The sequence below is a fragment of the Dromiciops gliroides genome, chromosome 4, assembly GCF_019393635.1.
Source record: "Dromiciops gliroides isolate mDroGli1 chromosome 4, mDroGli1.pri, whole genome shotgun sequence".
Taxonomy (NCBI): Eukaryota; Metazoa; Chordata; class Mammalia; order Microbiotheria; family Microbiotheriidae; genus Dromiciops; species Dromiciops gliroides.
In genome coordinates, this window is record NC_057864.1 from 474,887,319 (window position 1) to 474,908,533 (window position 21,215).

The 21,215-nt window shown below is 45.8% G+C and overlaps 1 protein-coding gene across 2 annotated transcripts; it reads right to left on the reverse strand.

Moving 5' to 3' along the window:
• Positions 1–722: 722 nt before the first annotated feature.
• On the reverse strand, positions 723–20,263 carry NCF1 (neutrophil cytosolic factor 1). Of its 2 annotated transcripts, XM_044004719.1 has the most exons (11): positions 20,142–20,263; positions 18,262–18,342; positions 16,029–16,104; positions 14,757–14,922; positions 11,101–11,156; positions 9,344–9,466; positions 7,776–7,883; positions 3,490–3,607; positions 2,445–2,552; positions 1,797–1,942; positions 723–1,246 (listed from the first exon to the last, which is right to left on the reverse strand). In XM_044004719.1, the coding sequence occupies exons 1-11, from the start codon at positions 20,211–20,213 to the stop codon at positions 1,128–1,130; spliced, it is 1,173 nt and encodes a 390-aa protein (XP_043860654.1). In that variant the 5' UTR covers positions 20,214–20,263; the 3' UTR covers positions 723–1,127. The 2 variants fall into 2 exon arrangements, with proteins under 2 accessions (XP_043860654.1, XP_043860655.1); XM_044004720.1 differs by lacking the exon at positions 7,776–7,883.
• Between the last annotated feature and the right edge of the window lie 952 nt (positions 20,264–21,215).

Sequence of the window (21,215 nt, forward strand, 5' to 3'; positions counted from 1 at the left end):
CAAGGTAGAAAGCGGCAGAGCCAGAATTCAAACCCAAGTTCTGTGACTTTGAATTTGGCTGTCCAGGTGGGCACTCGTCACACTCAGGTACCCAGCTGTGCCCCCCCTTCCCATGCTCAGAGATATCTGCATGTAGACCATAGCTCCTACATACTCTCACATTCGCACATGCGTGAAGTCACAGGCACAAGGTGAGCGGCCACGTGCACTCTGGGGGTCACCAGGAGGACGAGGCTGACTGAGAGCATGCCATAGATCCAGGGCTGGAAGAGACCTTGGAGGCCTTTGGTCCAGCCCTACACAGGTGGTAGGTGGCCAGAGCCTCCAGGTTTGGCCCCCAGAGGTCAGGGCTCTCTGCTCTGCTGTCATGGGCTCCGAGCCTTTCCATGCGCAGCCTCCCTCCATCCATCCTGGGATCTTGGAGCTGCAGGAGCTTGATGGGGGAGGGGAAGCGAAGGAAGGGGGAAGAACGGAGGCTGCCCCAGCAGCAAGCATGCTCTGGGTAAGGCAGCTCCAAGAGGAAGTGCCTCTTTGCAGTCCAGCCTTGTGCAAGCCTGCTCTTGGCCAAGGCTGTGTGCAATAGACCCCCTCCCCACAAACCCAAACTCCTACAACTTCCTCCTCTGACAGATCCCCAGAGCCCCTGGCAGGGAGTGGAGGGAGGGCAGCAGGGGTGCCAGGCCCAGCTGGACCTGCCAAAAACCCAGGCAGGGCCATGAATGTGCTCCTCTTAGTCCTCCTTAACCAGTGTTTATTGAGGGCAAGCTGCCAAGTACAGACAGAACACCAAGGGCAGGGAGTGTCTGCCCTCCAGAGGTCACAGCCTAGAGAGGGGAGAAAACAGAAGTGGGCAGTTCCCAATGATTATACACATATGTACAGAGCAGCACAGATAAGGGACCAGCAGGAATCTGGGAGGACTTCCTGGAGGAGCAAGAGGACCAAGGTGCTACAAGGGACAAAGAAGTTGCCCAAGGGGGCTGGTCAACCTTGGCAAAGGCATGGAGCCTGGCGGGGCAGGCTGGGCCAAATGGAAGGCCCCTCCTGGCCCGGTGCCCTGTGGCTGCCATGCAGAGAGTCCTCCCCATCACACGGTAGAGGCTGGGAGCGCCAGGGGCTGCTCAGCCTCAGATGGGCATCATCAGCTTCCTTTTCGTGCTTTCACTGCAGCGGTTGAGAATGAGGTCCTGGCTGGGCCGAGGAGGCACAGCTGGCTGGGGCTTCATGGGTGACTTCGGGGCCCCTTCTGGTGGTGGAAATAGAGAGAGAGAGATGGTGAGATGGAGAGAGAGGTGGAGGGAGGGAGGAATGGATGGATAGAGGGAGGAATGGATGGGACAGACACCATATTGGATGCATCCTTGGGAAGGTCTCTGAGGAACCTTCTCACACTGGCTATCTACCTGCTCTACCTATGGGCCAGGCTGGGCCTGGTGGAAAATATTCTGTGGATCGAGAGGGATGAGCAGCAGAGAGAGGGATGAGATCAGACTGGAAGGGAAGGGATGGGAGGGGTCAAGGAAGAGGAAGGGGCTTGAAAGATGAGAGAGAAGAGCCGACCAATGCCGTTCTCTTGGGCGTTCCTAGACCTAGAGGAGGATTTGAACCAGGGTCCTTGGGTCCTAACCCTGAGCTTCTCCGGCTATGACACACTGCCTCTGCCCCCCTTGTCTTTGCTGGGGGACCATTCCATGGGGTCCCCCGACCTCCAAGCCCCTTTCCTAGCACCAAAAGGCCCCCCTCTCTGTGGCAGGGCAGGGAAGCCAGGCCCCCAGACAAGCAGGATGGAGACTCACCCAGCTGGTTCTCCTCCTTCTGGGCACTGAGCTGTCTCATCTTTTTCCGCTGCTGAATGAATTTTATGCTGTTTCTCCTGTAGGAATCTTGGCTGATGCGCTTCCGGCTTAGCTTGTGCATGCTCTGAGCATTGCGGATCGTGGACCTTGGGAGTGGGGAAAATGTCGGTATGAAGCCCACCTCCCCCAAGAAGACCTCCCAGATTCACCCCTATCCCCTTGGCCCCTGGGACTCTCTTTGCACGGGCTTCTCATTCCTCTCTAAATGCCTTACCCCAATTGCAGGCTCGTAGGACAGAGCCCCCCAAAAAAGGAAACCCCATCCCAGAAAGCCTGCCCCTTCCTAAGTGACAAGGTCAGGATTTGAACCTAGGTACTCTGACTCACATGTGTCCATGACATCTGAAAAGTTCAATCATGATTTCTGGGGCTCTGGGACATATGCCAGTTATATGAGTACTAGCGGTGAGTTCTGTGTGAGAGTCTTGTAAGCTCCCTGAGGGAAATGCCAGTCTCTTCTCCTCTCCTGTCTGCCCCATAGGTTGGCACAGAGACAGAGCTCAGGACAGATACCCTGGGCCCCTTCCTGAAAGCTCCTTGGCCTCCCATCCCATCCCCGACACAAAGGGACCCCTGGAGGAGCCTCACCTGCGGGGTGGGGCTCCCCTCTTCTTGATGAGGTCCTTGACTTGGGTGTTGTCCTGCCCAGACTTCTGAAGGTACATGGACGGGTAGTAGCCGGTGATGTCGTCTTTCCTACAGTCACAGAGTTCCCGTGAGATACTCCCCAGGCACGATGCCCTGGGATGGGCAGCAATTCCAGGGGGATAAATGGGAGGTCCTCAGCCAAGGGATCTCTCCCTTTAAGAGGAGGCAGGTTTAATGATGCCTCTTTGACCAATGAGCAAACTGAGGCCTAGAGAGGTTGAGAATTTGCCCAAAGTCACATAGCAACTTAGAGACAGAGCCATAAAATGGCGGAGCTGGATCATCTAGATGTCGAAGGGACTTCAGAGTGCACCTCATTTTATACAAGAGGCAGCCAAGGTTCAGGAAATGAAGGGACTCACCCAGGGACACACAGAGGAGAAACTTGAACTCAGGTCTTCTGAATCCAGAGCGACTATTAAACTGCTCCCTTACAGATTATTAGTCCAACAGAAAGGAAGTGACTTGCCTAAGGTCTCACAGTGAATGAGTGGCCGGGGCTGAAATCAAAACCCAGGCCTCCTGATGCCAAATTGGGTCCAGGTCTCTTTGAAGTTCCAGTGACTCATACAGTGTCTGGCACATAGTAGGCACTTAACAAATGCTGGTTGATTGATTGGATCCGAGGATCATAGATTTAGAGCCAGAAGGGACCACTGAGTACAACTCCCTCATTTTATAGAGAGGAAGCTGAGGCATAGACAAGTAAAGTGACTCACCCAGGGTAACGCAGCTGGTAAGTATATGGAACAGGATTTGAACTCAGGCAGTCCTGTGTCCAAGTCAGCACTTTACCCACTTCCTAGCTAGCTGACTGATTGATTAATTGGTCGATTGAGTCTATATCATGTGGCTTCCCCAGCTGGTGACTCCATCCCGAGAGTCTTTCCCAGGGAAATAATAATGGTCTAAATCCCTAACACCTGACCAGGACCATTGCCCACATCCCTTACCCCTGCTCCCCAAACCGTGCCTCTTCTCCTACCTGATGACCCACCAGCCATCCAGCAGTTTGTGGATAACCTCAATGGTTTCTCCTTCGGCTAATGTCATCTCATCCTCCTCCACGGCAGTGTAAGCTTTGATGGTGACATAGGGTTCACCTGGGATGGTCATATGGGTGCAAAGTTCTGAGCCCCATCCCTCCCCTCTGTTCCACCACCACCACCACCTTTCCCCCTTCCCAACCCTATCCACAGGCTGACCTGGGCCTCTGAAGTCTGTCCCCACCCTCCTCAGGGGTTCTCACTAGGTACCTGTGATATGGCCTCCTCCTTGTCTCCTCCTACATCTCCCACCATTCCTCTTTCTCTTTTGCACATCCCTCTTCCCCTTGGGGTGTTCCCCAAGGCTTTGCTCTAGGCCTCCTTTTTTTTCTACCCTGAGAGGGATTTCTCAGTTAGTTTATTCAATCCCATGGCTTTATGAGAGAGGCATTGTGGGCCAGTGGATAGGACACTCAACCTGGAGTTGGGAAGATGGGTTCCAACTTCTAGCCAAAATGACTACTCAGGTACTAGCCAAGATAGCTGCCCAATTTTTGGTGCAAGATGGTTCAAATGACCCAGCTCCCATATACCTAGCCTAGCAAACTCCTCAAGTTCAAACCAGACCAAATAATGATCAATAAATCCAATGAGAAACTATAGTAAGTGGGGGCAGCTAGGTGGTGCAGTGGATAGAGCACCGGCCCTGGAGTCAGGAGGACCTGAGTTTAAATCTGGCCTCAGACTCTTAACACTTACTAGCTGTGTGACCCTGGGCAAGTCACTTAACCCCAATTGCCTCACTAAAAAAAAAAAAAAATCCAGGAGGGTCTGTCTAACCCCAGGGAATGGAGGAAAATACAGGAACCCAAGGGAAAGACTAGCAGTGAGTGGAGCAGATTTCCAATTCAGGTCCTGAAGTTGGAGAGATGAATAAATCAAAGAAAACATCAATCTATATAAAAATTATTGCAAATCTATAGACTTCCCCAAAGTAAGAGTGGGTAATCCTATAACAACTGTGAGCAGAGACTCAAAGGAAAATAAATAAATTTCCTACAAGGACTACATGAATACCTAGAAGAAATAAAGTAATAGGTTTTGGGGGGTTTTTTTTGGCAAGGCAATTGGGGTTAAGTGACATGCCCAGGGTCACACAGCTAGTAAGTGTTAAGTGTCTGAGGCCGGATTTGAACTCAGGTACTCCTGACTCCAGGGCTGGTGCTCTATCCACTGCGCCACCTAGCTGCCCCTGGTAATAGGTTTTTAAAAAATGAAACAAAAGCTTGTGAAGAAAGAATTAGAAAGTGAATAAATAGGTTAGAAGGGAAAATGGTAAACTTTATCCAATAAATGCAATCTCTAAAAACTGGAAGAGATGAAACAGAAATCATTGATTCCATGAGATAGCAAGAAATATTAGAACAAAATCATAAAATAAAAAAATAAAATAAAGATCTGATATCTTTAACAATTGACTTGGAAAGTAAGTCAAGGAGGGAGAATTTAAGAATCATTAGAATCTCTGAAAATTATGTCTTTTTTTAAAAGTCTGAAGCCTATATTTCAATAAATTGTAAGTGGAAACTCTCTCTATCTTTTTAGAATCACAGGGAAAAGCAAAGAAAGAAAGAATCTACCTCTCATTTCCTAAAAGGAATGCCCAAAAGAAAATTTCCCAGGAATATAGTAACCAAAATCCAGAGCTCCCATGTAAACAAAAGCCTCAATATACTGCAAGAAACCAGAAAGAAGCAGTTCGAGTACCAAGGAACCAGATTCAAGATTACACAAGACCTGGCAGCTTCTACTATGAATGAGAAGAGATCTTGTAATACAATATTTCAAAAGACAAAAGATATTGGCTTATGACCAAGAATAATTTACCCTACTAAGATGAGTATAATCCTACAGAGGGGAAAAAGTGGATCTTACTGTAATAGAGGACTTTCAAGCATTTCTGATGAAAAGACTAGAACTTAGTAGAAACTTTGGAATACAAACACAAGAGTTCAGAGACATCTAGAAAGGTATAATTATTTGAGGAAGTGGGAGATGTATGATGATGTAGTGCTAACATTCTAATAGGAGGAAAAGAAACAACTGTCCCTTCAGAACTTTCTTATCTTCAAAGAGTATTGAGTTAATTAAGAAAAAACAGAGACCCTGGGGGTGGATTAGTTTTGTTCTAAGGGTTTAAAAAGAGAAAAGAGAAGGGAAGGTAAAAAGAGGAATACACTAAAGTAGAAAGGGGGAAAAGGAGGTGGAACTTGGTTATTTTTCATAATTAGGGCACAAGAAAGGAAGAGTATACAAACATGGAGAGGGAGTTGGAGAAGAATGTATTAGACAAACCTCACTCTTTGAGACAAAAGTAGTTTGAATGCACACAACAGTTTGGTATAAAAGTACACCAAACTCAACAGGGGAACCTATGGAAATAGGGACGGAGGGGTTGGTTAGGAAGGAAAATAATACTGGAAAGAGAATAGTGATAAATGAAATGAATGTGCCGATCCCAAAGAAGAGATTGAAGTGGGGGCTGGCAGGGAAGGGAGAAAAGAACTAAAATCTAAGGGAGTGCCTTAGACAATTGGGGAATGGCTAAACAAATTGTGGTCAATGAATGTAATGGAATATCATTACACTGTAAAAAATGACAAAAGATCATTTCAGAGAGTCAGAGTTAGTTTGAAGTGATGTAAAATGAAGCGAGCAGAACCTGGACAAGAGTTTTTCAAGGACAGAAACACTGTAAAGAAAAACAACTTTAGGGACAGCTAGATAGTGCAGTGAATAAAGCACCGGCCTTGGATTCATGAGGACCTGAGTTCAAATGTGGCTTCAGACACTAGACACTTACTAGCTGTGTGACCCCGGGCAAGTCACTTAACCCCCATTACCCGCAAAAACAAAAAAACAACAACAACAACAAAAAACTACTTTGAAGGACTTAAGAATTCTGATCAATTCAATGACTGACCATATCTCCAAAGGACAAATGATGCAGCATGTCGCCTACCTCTCCTGACAAAGAAGTGATGGACACAGTGAATAAAAAGATATTTTTGGAGTTTACCACTGGGTGGATTTGTTTTGCTTGACTATACTTATTTGTTACAAGAGTTGGGTATTTTTACCCCTTTTCTATCTCTGTTCTTAGTTGGAGGAGCTACGGTTAGGGGAAAGACAAATTAGTAATAATGATGTTCAAAAAAGAGGGACATTGTAACATTTTTTAAAATGCAAAGGAGAGGGGGGGCACCTAGGTAGCGTAGTGGATAAAGCACTGGCTCTGGATTCAGGAGGATATGAGTTCAAATGCTGCCTCAGACACTTGACACTTACTAGCTGTGTGACCCTGGGCAAGTCATTTAACACTCATTGCCCAGCCCCCCTCCCAAAAAAAATGCAAAGGAGAAAACAAAAGGAAAATCAGAAGGAAGCATAGACAAGCAGGACAGTTTTGAAAGTCAGATGTAAAATGTAGTAAACACTTTTTTAAAAGCAGGAAATATGGAGATTCATGATTTCATATAGAATTTTGTTCTACCTTGTGTAGGGAAACACTGGATTTTTTTAATGTTTAAGTTCAGAATTTTTTTTTTAATTCACAGAAGCAACAGAAGGAAGCAGCCAAGTAGAATAGCTTTAAAAGTTACACGTTATATTCTTGGAGAGAAAACCCAGCCGAATGTGGTGGTGGAAAGCTTTATTTTCTGCTCTGTTCTGTACATGGACGTTTTCCTTTTTACATGTTTGTTGAATTCAGAATCTGTTTTTTTAAGCCTGGGTTCAAATTCTTTTCTCCTCTTATGTAAGCAACTTGTGAGCAGGTACCATCTCTGTTTCTTGTACCACAGATCATAGGCCTTAGAGCTGGAAGGAACCTGAGTAATCATCTTGTTCAACCCCCTCAATTTAGAGGTGAGGCAAGTGAGGCTCAGAGAGGGGAAGTCACTTGCTCAAGATTACACAGCTAACAAGTAGCAGATCTCAGATTATAATCTGGCTCCTCCAACTACAGATCTGGTGTTCTTGTCACTGTAGTACATTGCCTCCCTTCCACTTGGTACAGAATTCAGGTTAGGGGCTCAATGATATTATTGAATGATTGATTAAATGAATGGATGGATGGATGGATTCCTACTGGCTAGGAAGAGATTCTTCTCTTCTCCTTAACCTGCTGCATCCTGTCTTGTTTGGACTGAGAGGTGCGCCTTGATATGGAAGGGCCCCCCTCCAAAGTGTGGGGAACGTCTTTGGGAAGGGGGAGGAAAGGTACCTTCATAATTGGGCTCCTGTTCTTCAGACTCATCTGGACTGTCTATGGGCTCCAGGTAAGAAGCCGGTACCCAGCCACGCTTGGCCTTCATCTGGCAAAACCACCAACCTGTGTCCAGAGCCACAAATGCAGTGTGTGGGCCAGATGCCTCCCTGTGGCTTTCCAGGCCCCTGTAGGCTATTGGGAGCACCCACAGAGACACCCGAACAGACAAGCTCGCCCATAGAGACAGGTGCTCAACTATTCAGCACACATTTATTGAGGGCTTGTTACAGACAGGGTGCTATGCTAGGTACCAAGCCCACGGGCCCAGTCACCATCCACAAGTGTATGAAAAAACACACAAGCACAAAGACACATAGACACCTGGAAGCCTTTTGCTTGAAAGCATAATCCTTACACAACTACAAACCACACTCATTCCTCCCGACACACCTATGTATTGGGAGGTTATCATGGGATCAACCCTTTGTTATAAGAATATGACATAAACATATCAACATGTCCTTGGCTTGATGTGATAATAATAAATAGATGGGAAATAAATAAATAATTATTACAGAGAGTATTTTTGTAGCGCTTTATAGCTTGCAAAAAAGCTTGACGAATTATCTTATTTTATCCTCACCACAACCCCGGGAAGCAGGTGCTATTATTAACTCCATTTTTCAGATGAGGAAACAGAGAGGGTAAGTGACTTGCACAGTATCACACAGCTTGTGAGTGTCTGGATTCGAACTCTGGACATCCCGAATCCAAGTCCAATGCTCCAACCACTGTAACACCTAGCTGCTAAATACGTCATCTTCACTATCCTATAGCTCACATTTCTATTGAGCTCCACAACAACCCTGTGAGACAAGTAATGGAATTACTCATATCCCCATTGCACAGATAGAGAGAGATCAAATGCCTTAATCATACAGCTAGCACCAGCATGATTTGAACTCAGGTAAGTCCAAAGTCCAGAGTTTTAGGGGTTTTTTCCCCAACATATCTTTGTAATCCTATGAAATGGAGCTTGTAACAGCGACCGGTCTGAAGGGTTGTTGTGAGAATCCAATGAGATAATATTTGTAAAGCACTTAGCGATGAAGCAGAAGCTAATCAATGCTTGTTCCCTTCTCCCTCCCTGCACAGAGACATGTGCACACAAGCACATGGACAGACACACAGGAATATGTATCGTAACCATGTCTTACATACAGACACACTCGCACATCCACAGGTCATCCAAACCCCTTTTCTCCCCTTCCCCCCAACCCCCAAAGCCTCCCAGACAAGGCCACTTGGGGAAACAACTGAGGACTATTCCTATACATTGGCACCTCCCCACCCCGACCCTTCACCACCCTTGGCCCCACCAACTCCATAAACAAAAAGTAAAAGCTTTCAATGATCTGTGGGATCCTCTGGTGGGAGAGGCCAGCAAAACAGGGGCCCAGCCTGCCTGTCCCAGGGGGCGCTGGGGATGGGACTTGTGCAGGTCGGGGGTTGGGGAAGGGAGAGAGGGGAGGCAGGAGGAAGGAAGAAGAAAGCAGAAGGAAGGTGGGGGCGGGGGGACTGACCGCTCTGTCCTTTTTCCACCACATCCACCAGGTCTCCCAACTTCAGGGTCATCTCCGTATTGGAGTTTTTCTCATAGTCTGCGATCACCCGGTAGGTCTGCAAGATGATGGGGCCAGTGATGTCTGCAGGCGGTAGAGAGGAGCGCTGAGGAGGGAGGCTTCCAGGTGGGGGGATGGAGGGGGGAGCCAGGGGAGGGGGGCTGTCCTTTGGACCCCTGCCTCTGGCCCCCTCTCCCTGCACCCCCACCAGAAAGAATGGAGAAATGGGGACAGGACTTCCTCGCCCCCCTGCTCCCCCCCAGCCTGTTCTACTGTGACGACCTCTCACTCTTCCTCCTTCTGTTTGGGGAGAAGGACGGCCTATTCTCCCGCCTTTTGTTCCCCAGATGAAGCCAAATAACCCAGAGCCAGAAAGGCCCATAGAGGTCATGTAGTCCAGGGCTTCTTAAACTTTTTCCACTCGTGACCCCTTTTTGTTGGGAAATTTTTACATGACCCCGGGTACGTAGGTATATAAAATAGGTGTACATACATAACCTTTTACTGGTGCCAAATTTTTTGTGACCCCCCACATTCAGTGATGTGACCCCATATGGGGTCAAGACCCACAGTTTAAGAAGCTGTGATCTAGTCCAAACCCTTCATTTTGCTGAGGAGGAAACTGAGGCATAGAGAGATTAAGTGAATTTAGAAAGTCATACGGCTAAGATCATAGAAGATCTAGCAGAACTTAGAGTTCATCCCTCATGGCTTTTTGTTTTCATTATTTTCATAATTATTTCAGTATGTTTAGTTTCCTTTGGAATCCTAGGCATTGAAAAACATTATTCTGAGACAGGGGCCCACAGGCTTCACCAGACTGCCAAAGGGGCCCACAATGAAAAGGTGAAGAACTCCCAAATCCTAATCCAATCCCTAATCTTACTGAATAGGAAACAGAGGCCCAGAGAGGTTTCAGTGACTTGCCCAAGATCACACAGATAAGCAAAGGTCAGAGGCAAAATTTGAACCCACAGCCTCTGACTCCAGTGGTCCTTCCATTATACTCCAAAGCCTTTCAGAAACTCAGACTCAATGCCAGGCAATGCAATCATCACTCAGTGCAAAGACCACTGGCTCTGGAGTCCAAGGATCTGAGTTCATACCCTACATCAGACACTTATTGCCTGTATGACCACTTCCTTTCCATTTCCTTTTCTGTAAAACGGGAAGGGGGAGGTTGGATTAAACACTTTCTGAGGTCCCTTTCATTTTGACATAGCCATGATTCTATAATTGTCTTTGGGTTTCAGTTTCCTTTTCTGTAAAACAAAGGATGAACCAGTGGCAGCCTCTAAGATCCCCTTTCCCAGGGCAGCTAGGTGGAGCAGTGAAGAAAGCACCAGCCCTGGAGTCAGGAGGACCTGAGTTCAAATCCGGCCTCAGACATTTGACACTTACTAGCTGTGTGACCCTGGGCAAATCACTTAACTCTCATTGCCCCGCAAAAAAAAAAAAAGAAAGAAAGAAAGAAAGAAAGAAAAAGAAGAAAGATTCCCTCTCCCTCCAAAGGGAAGATCCAAGGAAGCTCTGGTCTTCATTCACTCAGCAAATCCTTTCAGGGGGCTTACGATAGTCCCAGGGTTGTGGGGAACACAAAGCTGACCTCCCATCCCTTCCCCTATTTGAGTCCTGATGACTTCCTCTGGGGTGAGGCTTCTAAGATCCTTCCCTTCTTTGATACTCCCTGATCCCCCAGAGCCCCTTGTATTTCTCACCGGAAATGTTGTTCCTGGCATCTTTGGGCATCAGATAGGTCTCTGGCTTCTTCGCCCTGCAAGGAAGAGATCCAGTATCTTATCTCATGCCTGTGTTCTCTTGCTCACACCTGACTCACTGTTCACTATGGCAGGTGGTCTTGAGGTAGACCCAAGTAAGAGCTTTTAGATAACCAGAAACATGTATCAGATTGGAGCAAGAGCAAGGAAGAAGACAGACGAGCCTTTCCTCTCGGTCGGGGGTTTTAACCTTGTTTGTGTCGTGCACCCTTTGGGTGGTGTCTGCTGAGGCCCTTTGGGTTTATCAAACAGTTGATTACTATAGTCATTTACTACTGTGTCTCCTGTGCCTAATCTATTCCACTGATTCACCACTCTATTTCTTAGCCAGTACCAAATAATTTTTTGGGGGGGTGGGGTGAGGCAATTGGGGTTAAGTGACTTGCCCAGGGTCACACAGCCAATAAGTGTTAAGTGTCTGAGGCCGGATTTGAATTCATGTACTCCTGACTCCAGGGCCAGTGCTCTATCCACTGCGCCACCTAGCCACCCCTAGTACCAAATAATTTTGATGGGTGCTGCTTTATAATGTAGTTTTAGATCTGGTGTGACTAGGCCACCTTCCTTTACATTTTTTTTTTCATTAATTCCCTTGCTATTCTTGACCTTTTGTTTTTCTGGATGAATTTTGTTAGTAATTTTCTAGATCTGTAAAATAAAATTTTGGTAGTTTGGTATGGCACTGAATAAGTAAATTAATTTAGGTAGAATTGTCATTTTTATTATATTAGCTCAGCCTACCCATGAACAATTGCTATTTTTCCAGTTGTTTAGATCTGATTTTGTTTTGTAAAAAATGTTTTGTGATTGTGTTCATATAGTTCTTGGATTTGCCTTGCCAAGTAGACTCCCAAATATTTTATATTGTCTACAATTATTTTTAATGAAATTTCTCTTTCTATTTCTTGCTGCTGAGCTTTGTTGGCCATATATATATATATATATATATATATGTATATGTATATGTGTATATATATATATATGTATATGTATATGTATATAAATGCTGTTGATTTATATGGGTTTATTTTATATCCTGCAACTTTGCTAAAGTTAATTGTTTCAAATAGGTTTTTAGTTAATTCTTTAGGATTCTCTAAGTATACCATTATATCATCTAGAAAAAGTGATAGTTTTGTTTCTTCCTTGCCTGTTCTAATTCCTTTGATTTCCTTTTCTTCTCTTATTGCTCAGGCTAACATTACTAGCACAATATTGAATAATCGTGGTGATAATGGGCATCCTTGTTTCACCCCTGATCTTATTAGGAATGCCTCTAACTTATATCCATATAATGCTTGCTGATGGTTTTAGATAGATGCTGCTTATCATTTGAAGGAAAGCTCCACTTATTCCTAAGCTCTCTAGTGTTTTTAATAGGAATGGATGCTGTATTTTGTCAAAAGCTTTCTCTGCATCGATTGAGATAATCATAGGATTTTGGTTGGTTTTCTTATTGATGTGGTTGATTATCTTGATAGCTTTCTTAATATTGAACCAGCCCTGCATTCCTGGTATAAATCCCACCTGGTCACAGAGTATTATCCTGGTAATAAATGGCTGTAATCTCTTTGCTAATATTTTATTTAAGATTTTTGCATCAATATTCATTAGGGAAATTGGTCTATAATTTTCTTTCTCGGTTTTGGCTCTTCCTGGTTTAGGTATCAGCACCATATTTGTCTCATAAAAGGAATTTGGTAGGACTCCTTCACCTATTTTCCCAAATAGTTTATATAGTATTGGAAACCACTGTTCTTTAAATGTTTGGTAGAATTCACTTATAAATCTATATGGCCCTGGAGATTTTTCTTAGGGAGTTCATTGATGGCTTGTTCAATTTCTTTTTCTAAAACGAGGCCCATTGAACCCTTCTCAGAATCATGTTTTTAAATGCATCCAAAAAAATACATAGGCTAGGTGGCAAAGTGGATAGAGTACTACCCTTGGAGTCAGGAGGACCTGAGTTCAAATCTAGCCTCAGACACTTACTAGCTGTGTGACCCTAGGCAAGTCCCTTAACCCTGATTGCCCCCAAAAAGAAAAAAAAAAGAAAAGAAAATATTTAGAAACCAATGACATTGAAATATATTTAGAAAAACACTTATGAAACCAAATTTATACATCTCAGGTTAAGAAACCCTGCCCTAGACTTGATTACCCACCCTCCACAGAGTTGTGGTTTTAAATAAATTTTTATGTATATTTTTTGGTTTTACATCACCTATGTTTTCCACCTATATTCCTCCTTTTTTTTTTTTTTGGTCGATTAGTCATGTCTGACTCTGTGATTCCATATGGAACTAATATACTGGAATAGTTTGCCATTTCCTTGCCCCACTCATTTTATAGATGAGGAAACTTGAGGCAAGCAGGATTAAGTGACTTGCCCGGGGTCATACACCTAGGCCTAAGTGTCTGAGGCTATATTTGAACTCAGGTCCTCTTGACTCCAGGCCTGGCACTCTATTCACTGTGCCACCTAGCTGCCCCATATTTATATAGTGCTTACTGTTTGCCAGACACTGTTCATCTCACTGAAAAATGCTATCTTCAAGAGAGAGAGAACTGGTGAACCCTAAGCACAGATCAGAGTATAATTTTTTTCATTTTCTCTGTTTCTAGGGTTTTTGCAACATGGCTAATGTGAACATATTTCTGCATGATTTTACATGTACAATTGATATAATATTGCTTGTCTTCTCTCTCTCTTTTTTTTTTTTTTTTTTGGTGAGGCAACTGGGGTTAAGTGACTTGCCCAGGGTCACACAGCCAGTGTCAAGTGTCTGAGGCGGGATTTGAACTCAGGTACTCCTGAATCCAGGGCCCGTGCTCTATCCACTGTGCCACCTAGTTGCCCCATTGCTTGTCTTCTCAATGGGTGGGGGAGCAGCTGGAAGGAGGGAGAGAATTTGGAACACAAATATTTTTAAAAAACAATGCTAAAGTGTGTAACCTCTATCAGATTGCTGGCCATCTTGGGGAGAGGAGAGGAGAAGGGAGGGAGAAAAATTTGAAACACAAGATCTTTCAAAAAAAAATGAATGCTAAAAATTGTCTTTATATATAATTGGAAAAAATAAAACACTTAAATTTTTTTTAAAAATCAATATCTCATTTGATCCTCACCACAATTCTGGGAGGTTGGCAGGCAAACAGAGGTTAAGTTACTTGCAATTTAGTCAGGAAGCTACCTGGGGAACTAAGCAATGACTTGCCCTGAGTCACATAACTTGTATGTGGAAGAGGCCAAGGTCTCTGGCTCCCAGGAAGACCAGGGTCTTCCTGGCTCCCAGACCAGGTCTTTAGCCACTAAAATATACTGGCTCCAAATTTAACAATGCTTTTTTTGTTTTGTTTTGTGGGGGGAGACCATTGGAGTTAAGTGACTTGTCCAGGGTCACACAGCTGCTAAGTGTTTGAGACTGAATTTGAACTCAGGTCCTCCTGACTCCAGGGCTGGTGCTCTATCCATTGCACCACCTCGCTGCCCCTTGCCTGCTTGGCTGGGGCCTCAACGTCCCACTCTGTGGCCTTTCATCCCTCCCCTAGCGGGGAATGGGGTGGAGAAGGGAAGTTGGGCAGCAGTCACTCACTGGTTCTCCGAGGGGAGCTTCAGGTCATCGGGCCTTACTTTGAAGAAATCCAGAACATGGGAGCAGCGGGAAATCTTGGTGGGCAGGTTCATCAGGGTGTTACAGTATTCAGTCAGTGTGCCCTGACGGTTCTCTGTGGTCCGCTGCCCATCAAACCATCGAGGGGCTGGGTGGGATGGCAAGCAGAAAGGTGAGTGATGGAAGAAGAGATCACTTTCAGTTGGGTGGGGGTAGTAGGGAGAAATGAGAAGGATATCACTGAGGTTTTTTGTTTTGTTTTTTTTGGATGAGGTATTTGGGGTTAAGTGACTTGCCCAGGATCACACAGCTAGTGTCAAGTGTCTGAGACTGGATTTGAGCTCAGGTCCTCCTGAATCTAGGTCCCGGGACACATGGAGTGGGAGACCAGGAGTCTCGGGCCCCGGACTTTGCTTTGCTGTGCACTTGGCCAAGGTCCTCCCCCCTCCATCTGTGGCCAACAAGCTGAGAAAGTGCTTGCGTGGCTTCCTGTCCCATGAATGCCCAACTCCCTGAGGCTTTTGAGTGGCTTTTGCTGTTCTTTCCTCTTCCTCTTTCTGTTCCAACCTGTCCCATAGCACAGACTAAGCCCCACAAACAAGGAGCAGGACCCGGGCGGGTGGAGAAGCAGAGACCCAAGGAGAAGTTCTGAGGCCTGTGGGAGGTCTAGGAGCCTGGCCTGGTCCTAGGGAGGCGGCCACAGGAGGCTGACCAAGGAGGGCCTCACCTGGCCACGGCCCAGGGGTTAAGGACACAAGCCATCTGGCAACTTCCTGTTTGCAGTCATCGTTGCCACCTAAACCTGGCGGTTCTCCGTTGGTTTTAGGCTACTGCGCCTCTGAATTTGGGGCCCTGAGTTCTGATAGGAATTGAAACTTTAGGCAGCAAAGCACAGCTGGGAACTCTGTTTCCCCCTCCGGCCCGGGGTTTTCCCCGGGGAAGGCAGCTAGCTCATCCCAACGAACCCTCATCCAATGCCCGAGAGCTCAGGCCCCTGACAGAGGACCCAGCTGGGGCAAAGCCCCACCCTGCTGCCGCACATTTTTACAAGCATGTCCACACACAGGATTCCATAGGCAGGACAGAGAGTATGCTCCCATTTTACAGAAGAAGAAACTGAGAGCGGGAAATGATGCTCACCATCCAGAGACCCCTTCCTCCCATCAAGATCTACTTGGGTTCAGTAAGGGGAGGGGGGAGAAGCGACAAGAAGATTTTACTCCTTTCCTCTCTCTTGCCCTCAGACAAGCCTACCTGGGAGATGAGGGATGATTCTGTTCTCTGAGCTGATTTGTCCAGATTCGATGGGAAACATTTCCTTTAGCATTTTCTAAAATGAGAGAAAACAGAAAAAGGCAAATCACGTCGTCCCTGCTCCCCACATGATGGAGAGAAATTCAGAGTGAGCCAGCCTCATCGTTCAGCCTCCTGGGCTCACAACCTCAGAATCACCCTCACCTCAGTCTCTCCACACATCCAGCAGACACCAGATTGGATATTTCTCCTTTTACATCCAGCATCCTCTCTCTAGTCCCAGAGCTCCCTCGGTATTTGGAAGTACCTGGCACAGGGCCTTATAAATACTTGTCGCTCGACTGATAAGACTCAATAAATGGTTGATGATAGACTGATAGGTGTAAGCTCCTTGAAGGCAGGCATTGTTTCATTTTGATCATTGTTATCTCCAGCCCCGCAGGAACCTAGTGGGTGCTTAATGAATGCTAGTTGCTGGATTGATCATGTGCATTCAGTTCCAAAAACAATTATTAATCACCTACTATGTACAGACTACTGTGCTGGGTTCTGGGAGATATTTATAAGATTTATACAATCTTTGCCTCAAGGAGTTTATAAAGTAGTGAGAGAGATAAGATGCTTGAACAAATAACTACAATAGAAAAGAGGATAGAAGGCAAGAGAGAGATGAACAAGATGTAGGGGGAAGAAATTGCTTTTGTTTCAGGGGAAGTCTCCTTAGAGGAGTGGGTATTTGGATCAATCACATTTCAATGGATAGAAAGGAAGGGAAGGGCATTCTGGGAAGAAGAAAGAGCCTAAGGAAAGGCACAGGTGAGAAAGTGATGGATATATAGATGAGGCATCTAGGTGGCATAGTAGCTTAAAGAGGACTCGAGTTCAAATCCAGCCTCAGACACTTACTAGCTGTGTAATCCTGGGTAAGTCCACCTCTCTGCCTCAGTTTCCTCATATATCAAATGATCTGGAGAAGGAACTGGCAAATGGCTCCATTGTCTTTGCCAAGAAAACCCCAAATGGGGTCATGGAGAGTCTCACACAACTGAACATATCTACTGAGCTATCTTTTTTAGGTCTTGTTAGCACTTCGAGAGGAAGTTTGGGGTGGACTATAAGTCCACCCCAAAAGCAAAGAGTAACCAGTTGACCACAACTTCGTGATTAAAAATAAACATCACTGTGTTAACAGACACTAATGAGCACAGCAAACATGGATTTAATGGAACAACACCCACCCTGTGCCCAGGTGATCAAGCTGTTGAGTGATGCTAGGCATCTGGCCCCTCCCCAGTTATCTGATCAGGGAGGGGAGGTGCCACACACTCTGTATCTGATCTGGGACAGCCATTCAACCTGGCCCCTGTTTCTTCTATTCTTTCCCCTGACTGTCAATCTCTACACGACAAACTCACTGTATTGTGGTCTCAAGCCAAAGATACTAGTGATAGCTAACATTTACATAGCACTTTGAGGTCTGCAAAGCTCTTTACAAATATCATATCATTTTACCCTCACAATGGCCCTGAGAGGCAGGTGCTGTTACTATTTCCACTTTAGCGATGAGAAAACAGAAGATAAATGACTCACCCAGGAAGAGCCTGAGACTGGATTTGAATTAAGGCATCCCTTGACTCAAGGTCCAATGCAGTATCCATTTTACCACCTAGGCAGGTCAGTCTGCTGACCCTCATATTAGAGAAGGCCTTTCAGAGCCCCAAAGGGGTGGTTTGAGGCTTGTTTGAGGATTACTATTTTCTGTACTTGAGAATATCTGCTATTTTGGATTATCTATACCAATTAGCATAGTGCTTTGCATATTTTAAGCGTTTAACAAATGGCTGGGGTTTTTTGTTTTTGTTTTTTTTTGGCAGGGCAATGAGGGTTAAGTGACTTGACCAGGGTCACACAGCTAGTAAGTGTCAAGTGTCTGAGGCTGGATTTGAACTCAGGTCCTCCTGAATCCAAGACCTGTGCTTTATCTACTGCACCACCTAGCTGTCCCCCAAATGTTTTAATATTCATTTATTCTCTCACTTATTCATTCATAATGAGAACCTTCCTTGGCTAACTGGGAGTTATGTATATAATGTATATATCTCAGGTCTTTTCTTCCAGTCAGTGGTCAGATAGGGATGGAGCCTCTTAAGGCCTTTCCTCCTGCTTCTCCTTCTTTCCCCTCTCACTATGCTGATAACCCCTGAACACCACCCCCCGGCCCGACCACACTTACATGGAACTCATAGATTTCTGTGAATCGGCGGTAGATGACCTTCTCTGAGAGGTCTTGCCATTTCACTAGGAACATGTAGACCTGGAGAAAAGAAAAGGGCACACCTAAGCTCAGTGTCCATGAGTAGGGCCAGCCAAACAATGGAGTAAAGAATCATCAGGCCAGGTTTTTGCAGGAAGTGGGGTGGGAGTGGAGAATGCTGTCCAGCCCTTTCCTGAAGCTTTCTAGCTCCTTTCCTACAGGGTGGCCTCAACCATAAATAGGAGAATCTAGGGGAAAGTGGAGTTAGGGCGAAGGGAAAGAGGGCAAGTAAATAATTTTCTTTTTGTTCAGGTTTTATTTGCATTTTTTAAAAAAGTTATACATGAATAGTTGTGCAAAACATCTCCACATTAGCCAGGTTGTAAAAGAAAACAGACAAAAACAAAACTTCAGATTAAGGAACTATCGAAAAAAAAATTATGCTTCAATCTGTTTTCAGATACCATCAGTTCTTTCTCTGTAGATGGATTGCAATTTCCATAAGTCCTTCAGGGATTTATGAAATCATTGCATTGCTGAAAATAACCAAGTCCTTCACAGCAGATCATCTTACACTATTGCTGTTATTTTGTGTACAGTACATTTCACTCTGCTTCAGTTCATGTAGGTCTTTCCAGGTTTTTCTGAGAGCATCCTGTTCATCATTTTTTTTTTTGTTTTGACTCTTGCCTTCTTGCCATTAAACAACTAGCAAAAAAGAATTATGTTTCAATCTGTATTCAAATATTCTCTCTGAATATGGATTGCACTTTTCAAAAGACCGTTGGAGTTGTCTTGTGTCATTGCATTGCTGAAAATAACCAAGTCATTCACAGCAGATCATCTCACAATAATACTGTTCTTTTGTATACAGTAGATTTCACTTTGCATCAGCTCATGCAGGTCCCTCCAGGTCTTTCTGATAGTATCCTGCTCATCATTTTTTTTTTATAGAAAGCTACAATTATATAGTACTTTAAAGAGAGATTTCCTTACAAGTAAATAATTTTCATCAGGCCTTTGGATATAGGGTGCTCCAGTGGGCATGAAGATGGGAAAAACCCAAACAAATCATTTTATGCTCTCTAGGAGCTCAGTAGGGGAAACAAAACAGAAAGGAAGGAAAAGCAAAGTAAAGACAGAAGTGGGGACAGTGTGACAGAATTGGTATGTCCAGGTTCCTTTTTTCTGGTAGCCGCCTCCCCCCTCCGTGGCCCCTCTGCCCCCTTTCTCTCTCCTCCCAAGAGCCAGTGAGCTGTCTTGGAATCTTCCTTCTCTTGAAAAGGTTGTGGATTCATAGGATGCAAGGCTGGAAAAAGCTTTAGAGGCTGTCTAGTCTAAACAGGTGTTAGAAAAGGAAACTGATGCCCAGTGTTAAGTGACTTGTCTCAGGCCACATAGCTGGAGATGGATGCGGAAGACTGGTAATGATTTAAACTCTCAGGGATATTTACAGGAAACAAAACGTGACTTTGCCTAATTCAATTAAATTCAAGTCAAGAAATATTAAGTCCCTACTAAGTGCTAAGCACTGGGGGAAATGTGAAGTCTAAGGAGACAGCACTGAGCAGTGGAAAGCGTGGGCTCTGGAGTTGGGGGAGCTGGGTTCAAATCCAACCTCTGATAATGACCTTCCAGGGGATTGCGGGCAGGTTACCTAAACTCTTTGGGAAATGGTTGGCTTAGAGATCCTGAGGGTCCTTCAGGCTTTAGAGGCTCCTGTGACCCCAGGAAAGACACTCATAGTCCCTATACTCAGACTTCCATGGGGAAATCTCTGGTATTGTGATGCAACTGCTGGTGGACAGCTCCCCCCTCTATCTGCCCATAGACCAGGGCCAGTCCCAAATTGTACTCACGTAGTGCTGACTTGGGGAAAACCGCTTCTCAAAGCCTAGGAGGACGATATGCCTGATGAAAGGGTCCCCCATGACTGTAATCCCCAGCTTGCTCAGGTCAGGACTCCCTGAGGGGCTGAAGGCTGGTGGCAGAGCTAGGACTGGACGTGCTGGCGGCACCCCTTGCCTTTTATGTGCTGGCAAAAGAGGAAGCCACAGGCTGAGGGGAGAGGAGGGGCTCGGCCCTCAGGGAGGGGCAGGTGCCTGGAAGGTCCTGGCTTCTTCTTTCAGTTTCTCATAATTTCTTCTAATTCATCGTTTCACTTTCTCACCATTTCAACAACTCTGTATATGTATATGTGCATGTGTGTGTGTGCGTGTGTGTGAGAGAGTGAGAGAAAGAGAGGGGGAGAGAGAGATGGAGAGGGGAGATGGAGAGATGGAGAGAGAGAGAAGGAGAAATGGGGAGAGAAAGAGAGAGATAGAGTGAGAGAAGGTGGGAAGGGAGAGATGGTATTTGCCTCCCCCACCCCGCCCTCCCCCTCCCCTTCCCGGAGCTGTCTGGAGCATCCCATGAGATAATGGATCAGGAAGCCACAGCTGGCAGGGACTTGAGAGGCCTCTGATCCAACCCTCCCTTATTTTATAGGTGAAGGAACTGAGGCTCGGAGCCGTGAGCTGCCCCAGGTTACACAGGAGTGAACTTTGAAACTGGGTCTGCCTCTCTCGCTATACTAAGTGTCCCTTGTAGACTGTAGAGTACTGTGGGCAGGGCATTTGAATGACCGTGTTTCGGGTCCAGAGGAGACGGGGAAGCCAAAGCCAGAGAGGCCCATCCAGTGCCACAGCCTCCTGAGTTCTTGGCCCCCCGGTGGGGAGCCCCCTGTCTAGGCTGGAGTTCTAAGGTGGGTTCCGTGGGGAACAGCCGTCCAGAGGCTGTGACAATGGCCTGAACTCCACACCTGGTTCAGCTATGGAGGCTTCTTAGCCTTCTGTTGCCCTGGGCCCCGCCTAGGCCCCTTCTGGGCCCCAAAGCCAGATGTCCTCAGCCCCTGGGAAGAAGCAGGGCTTGTGGCAGAGACACTGGGGGCCATG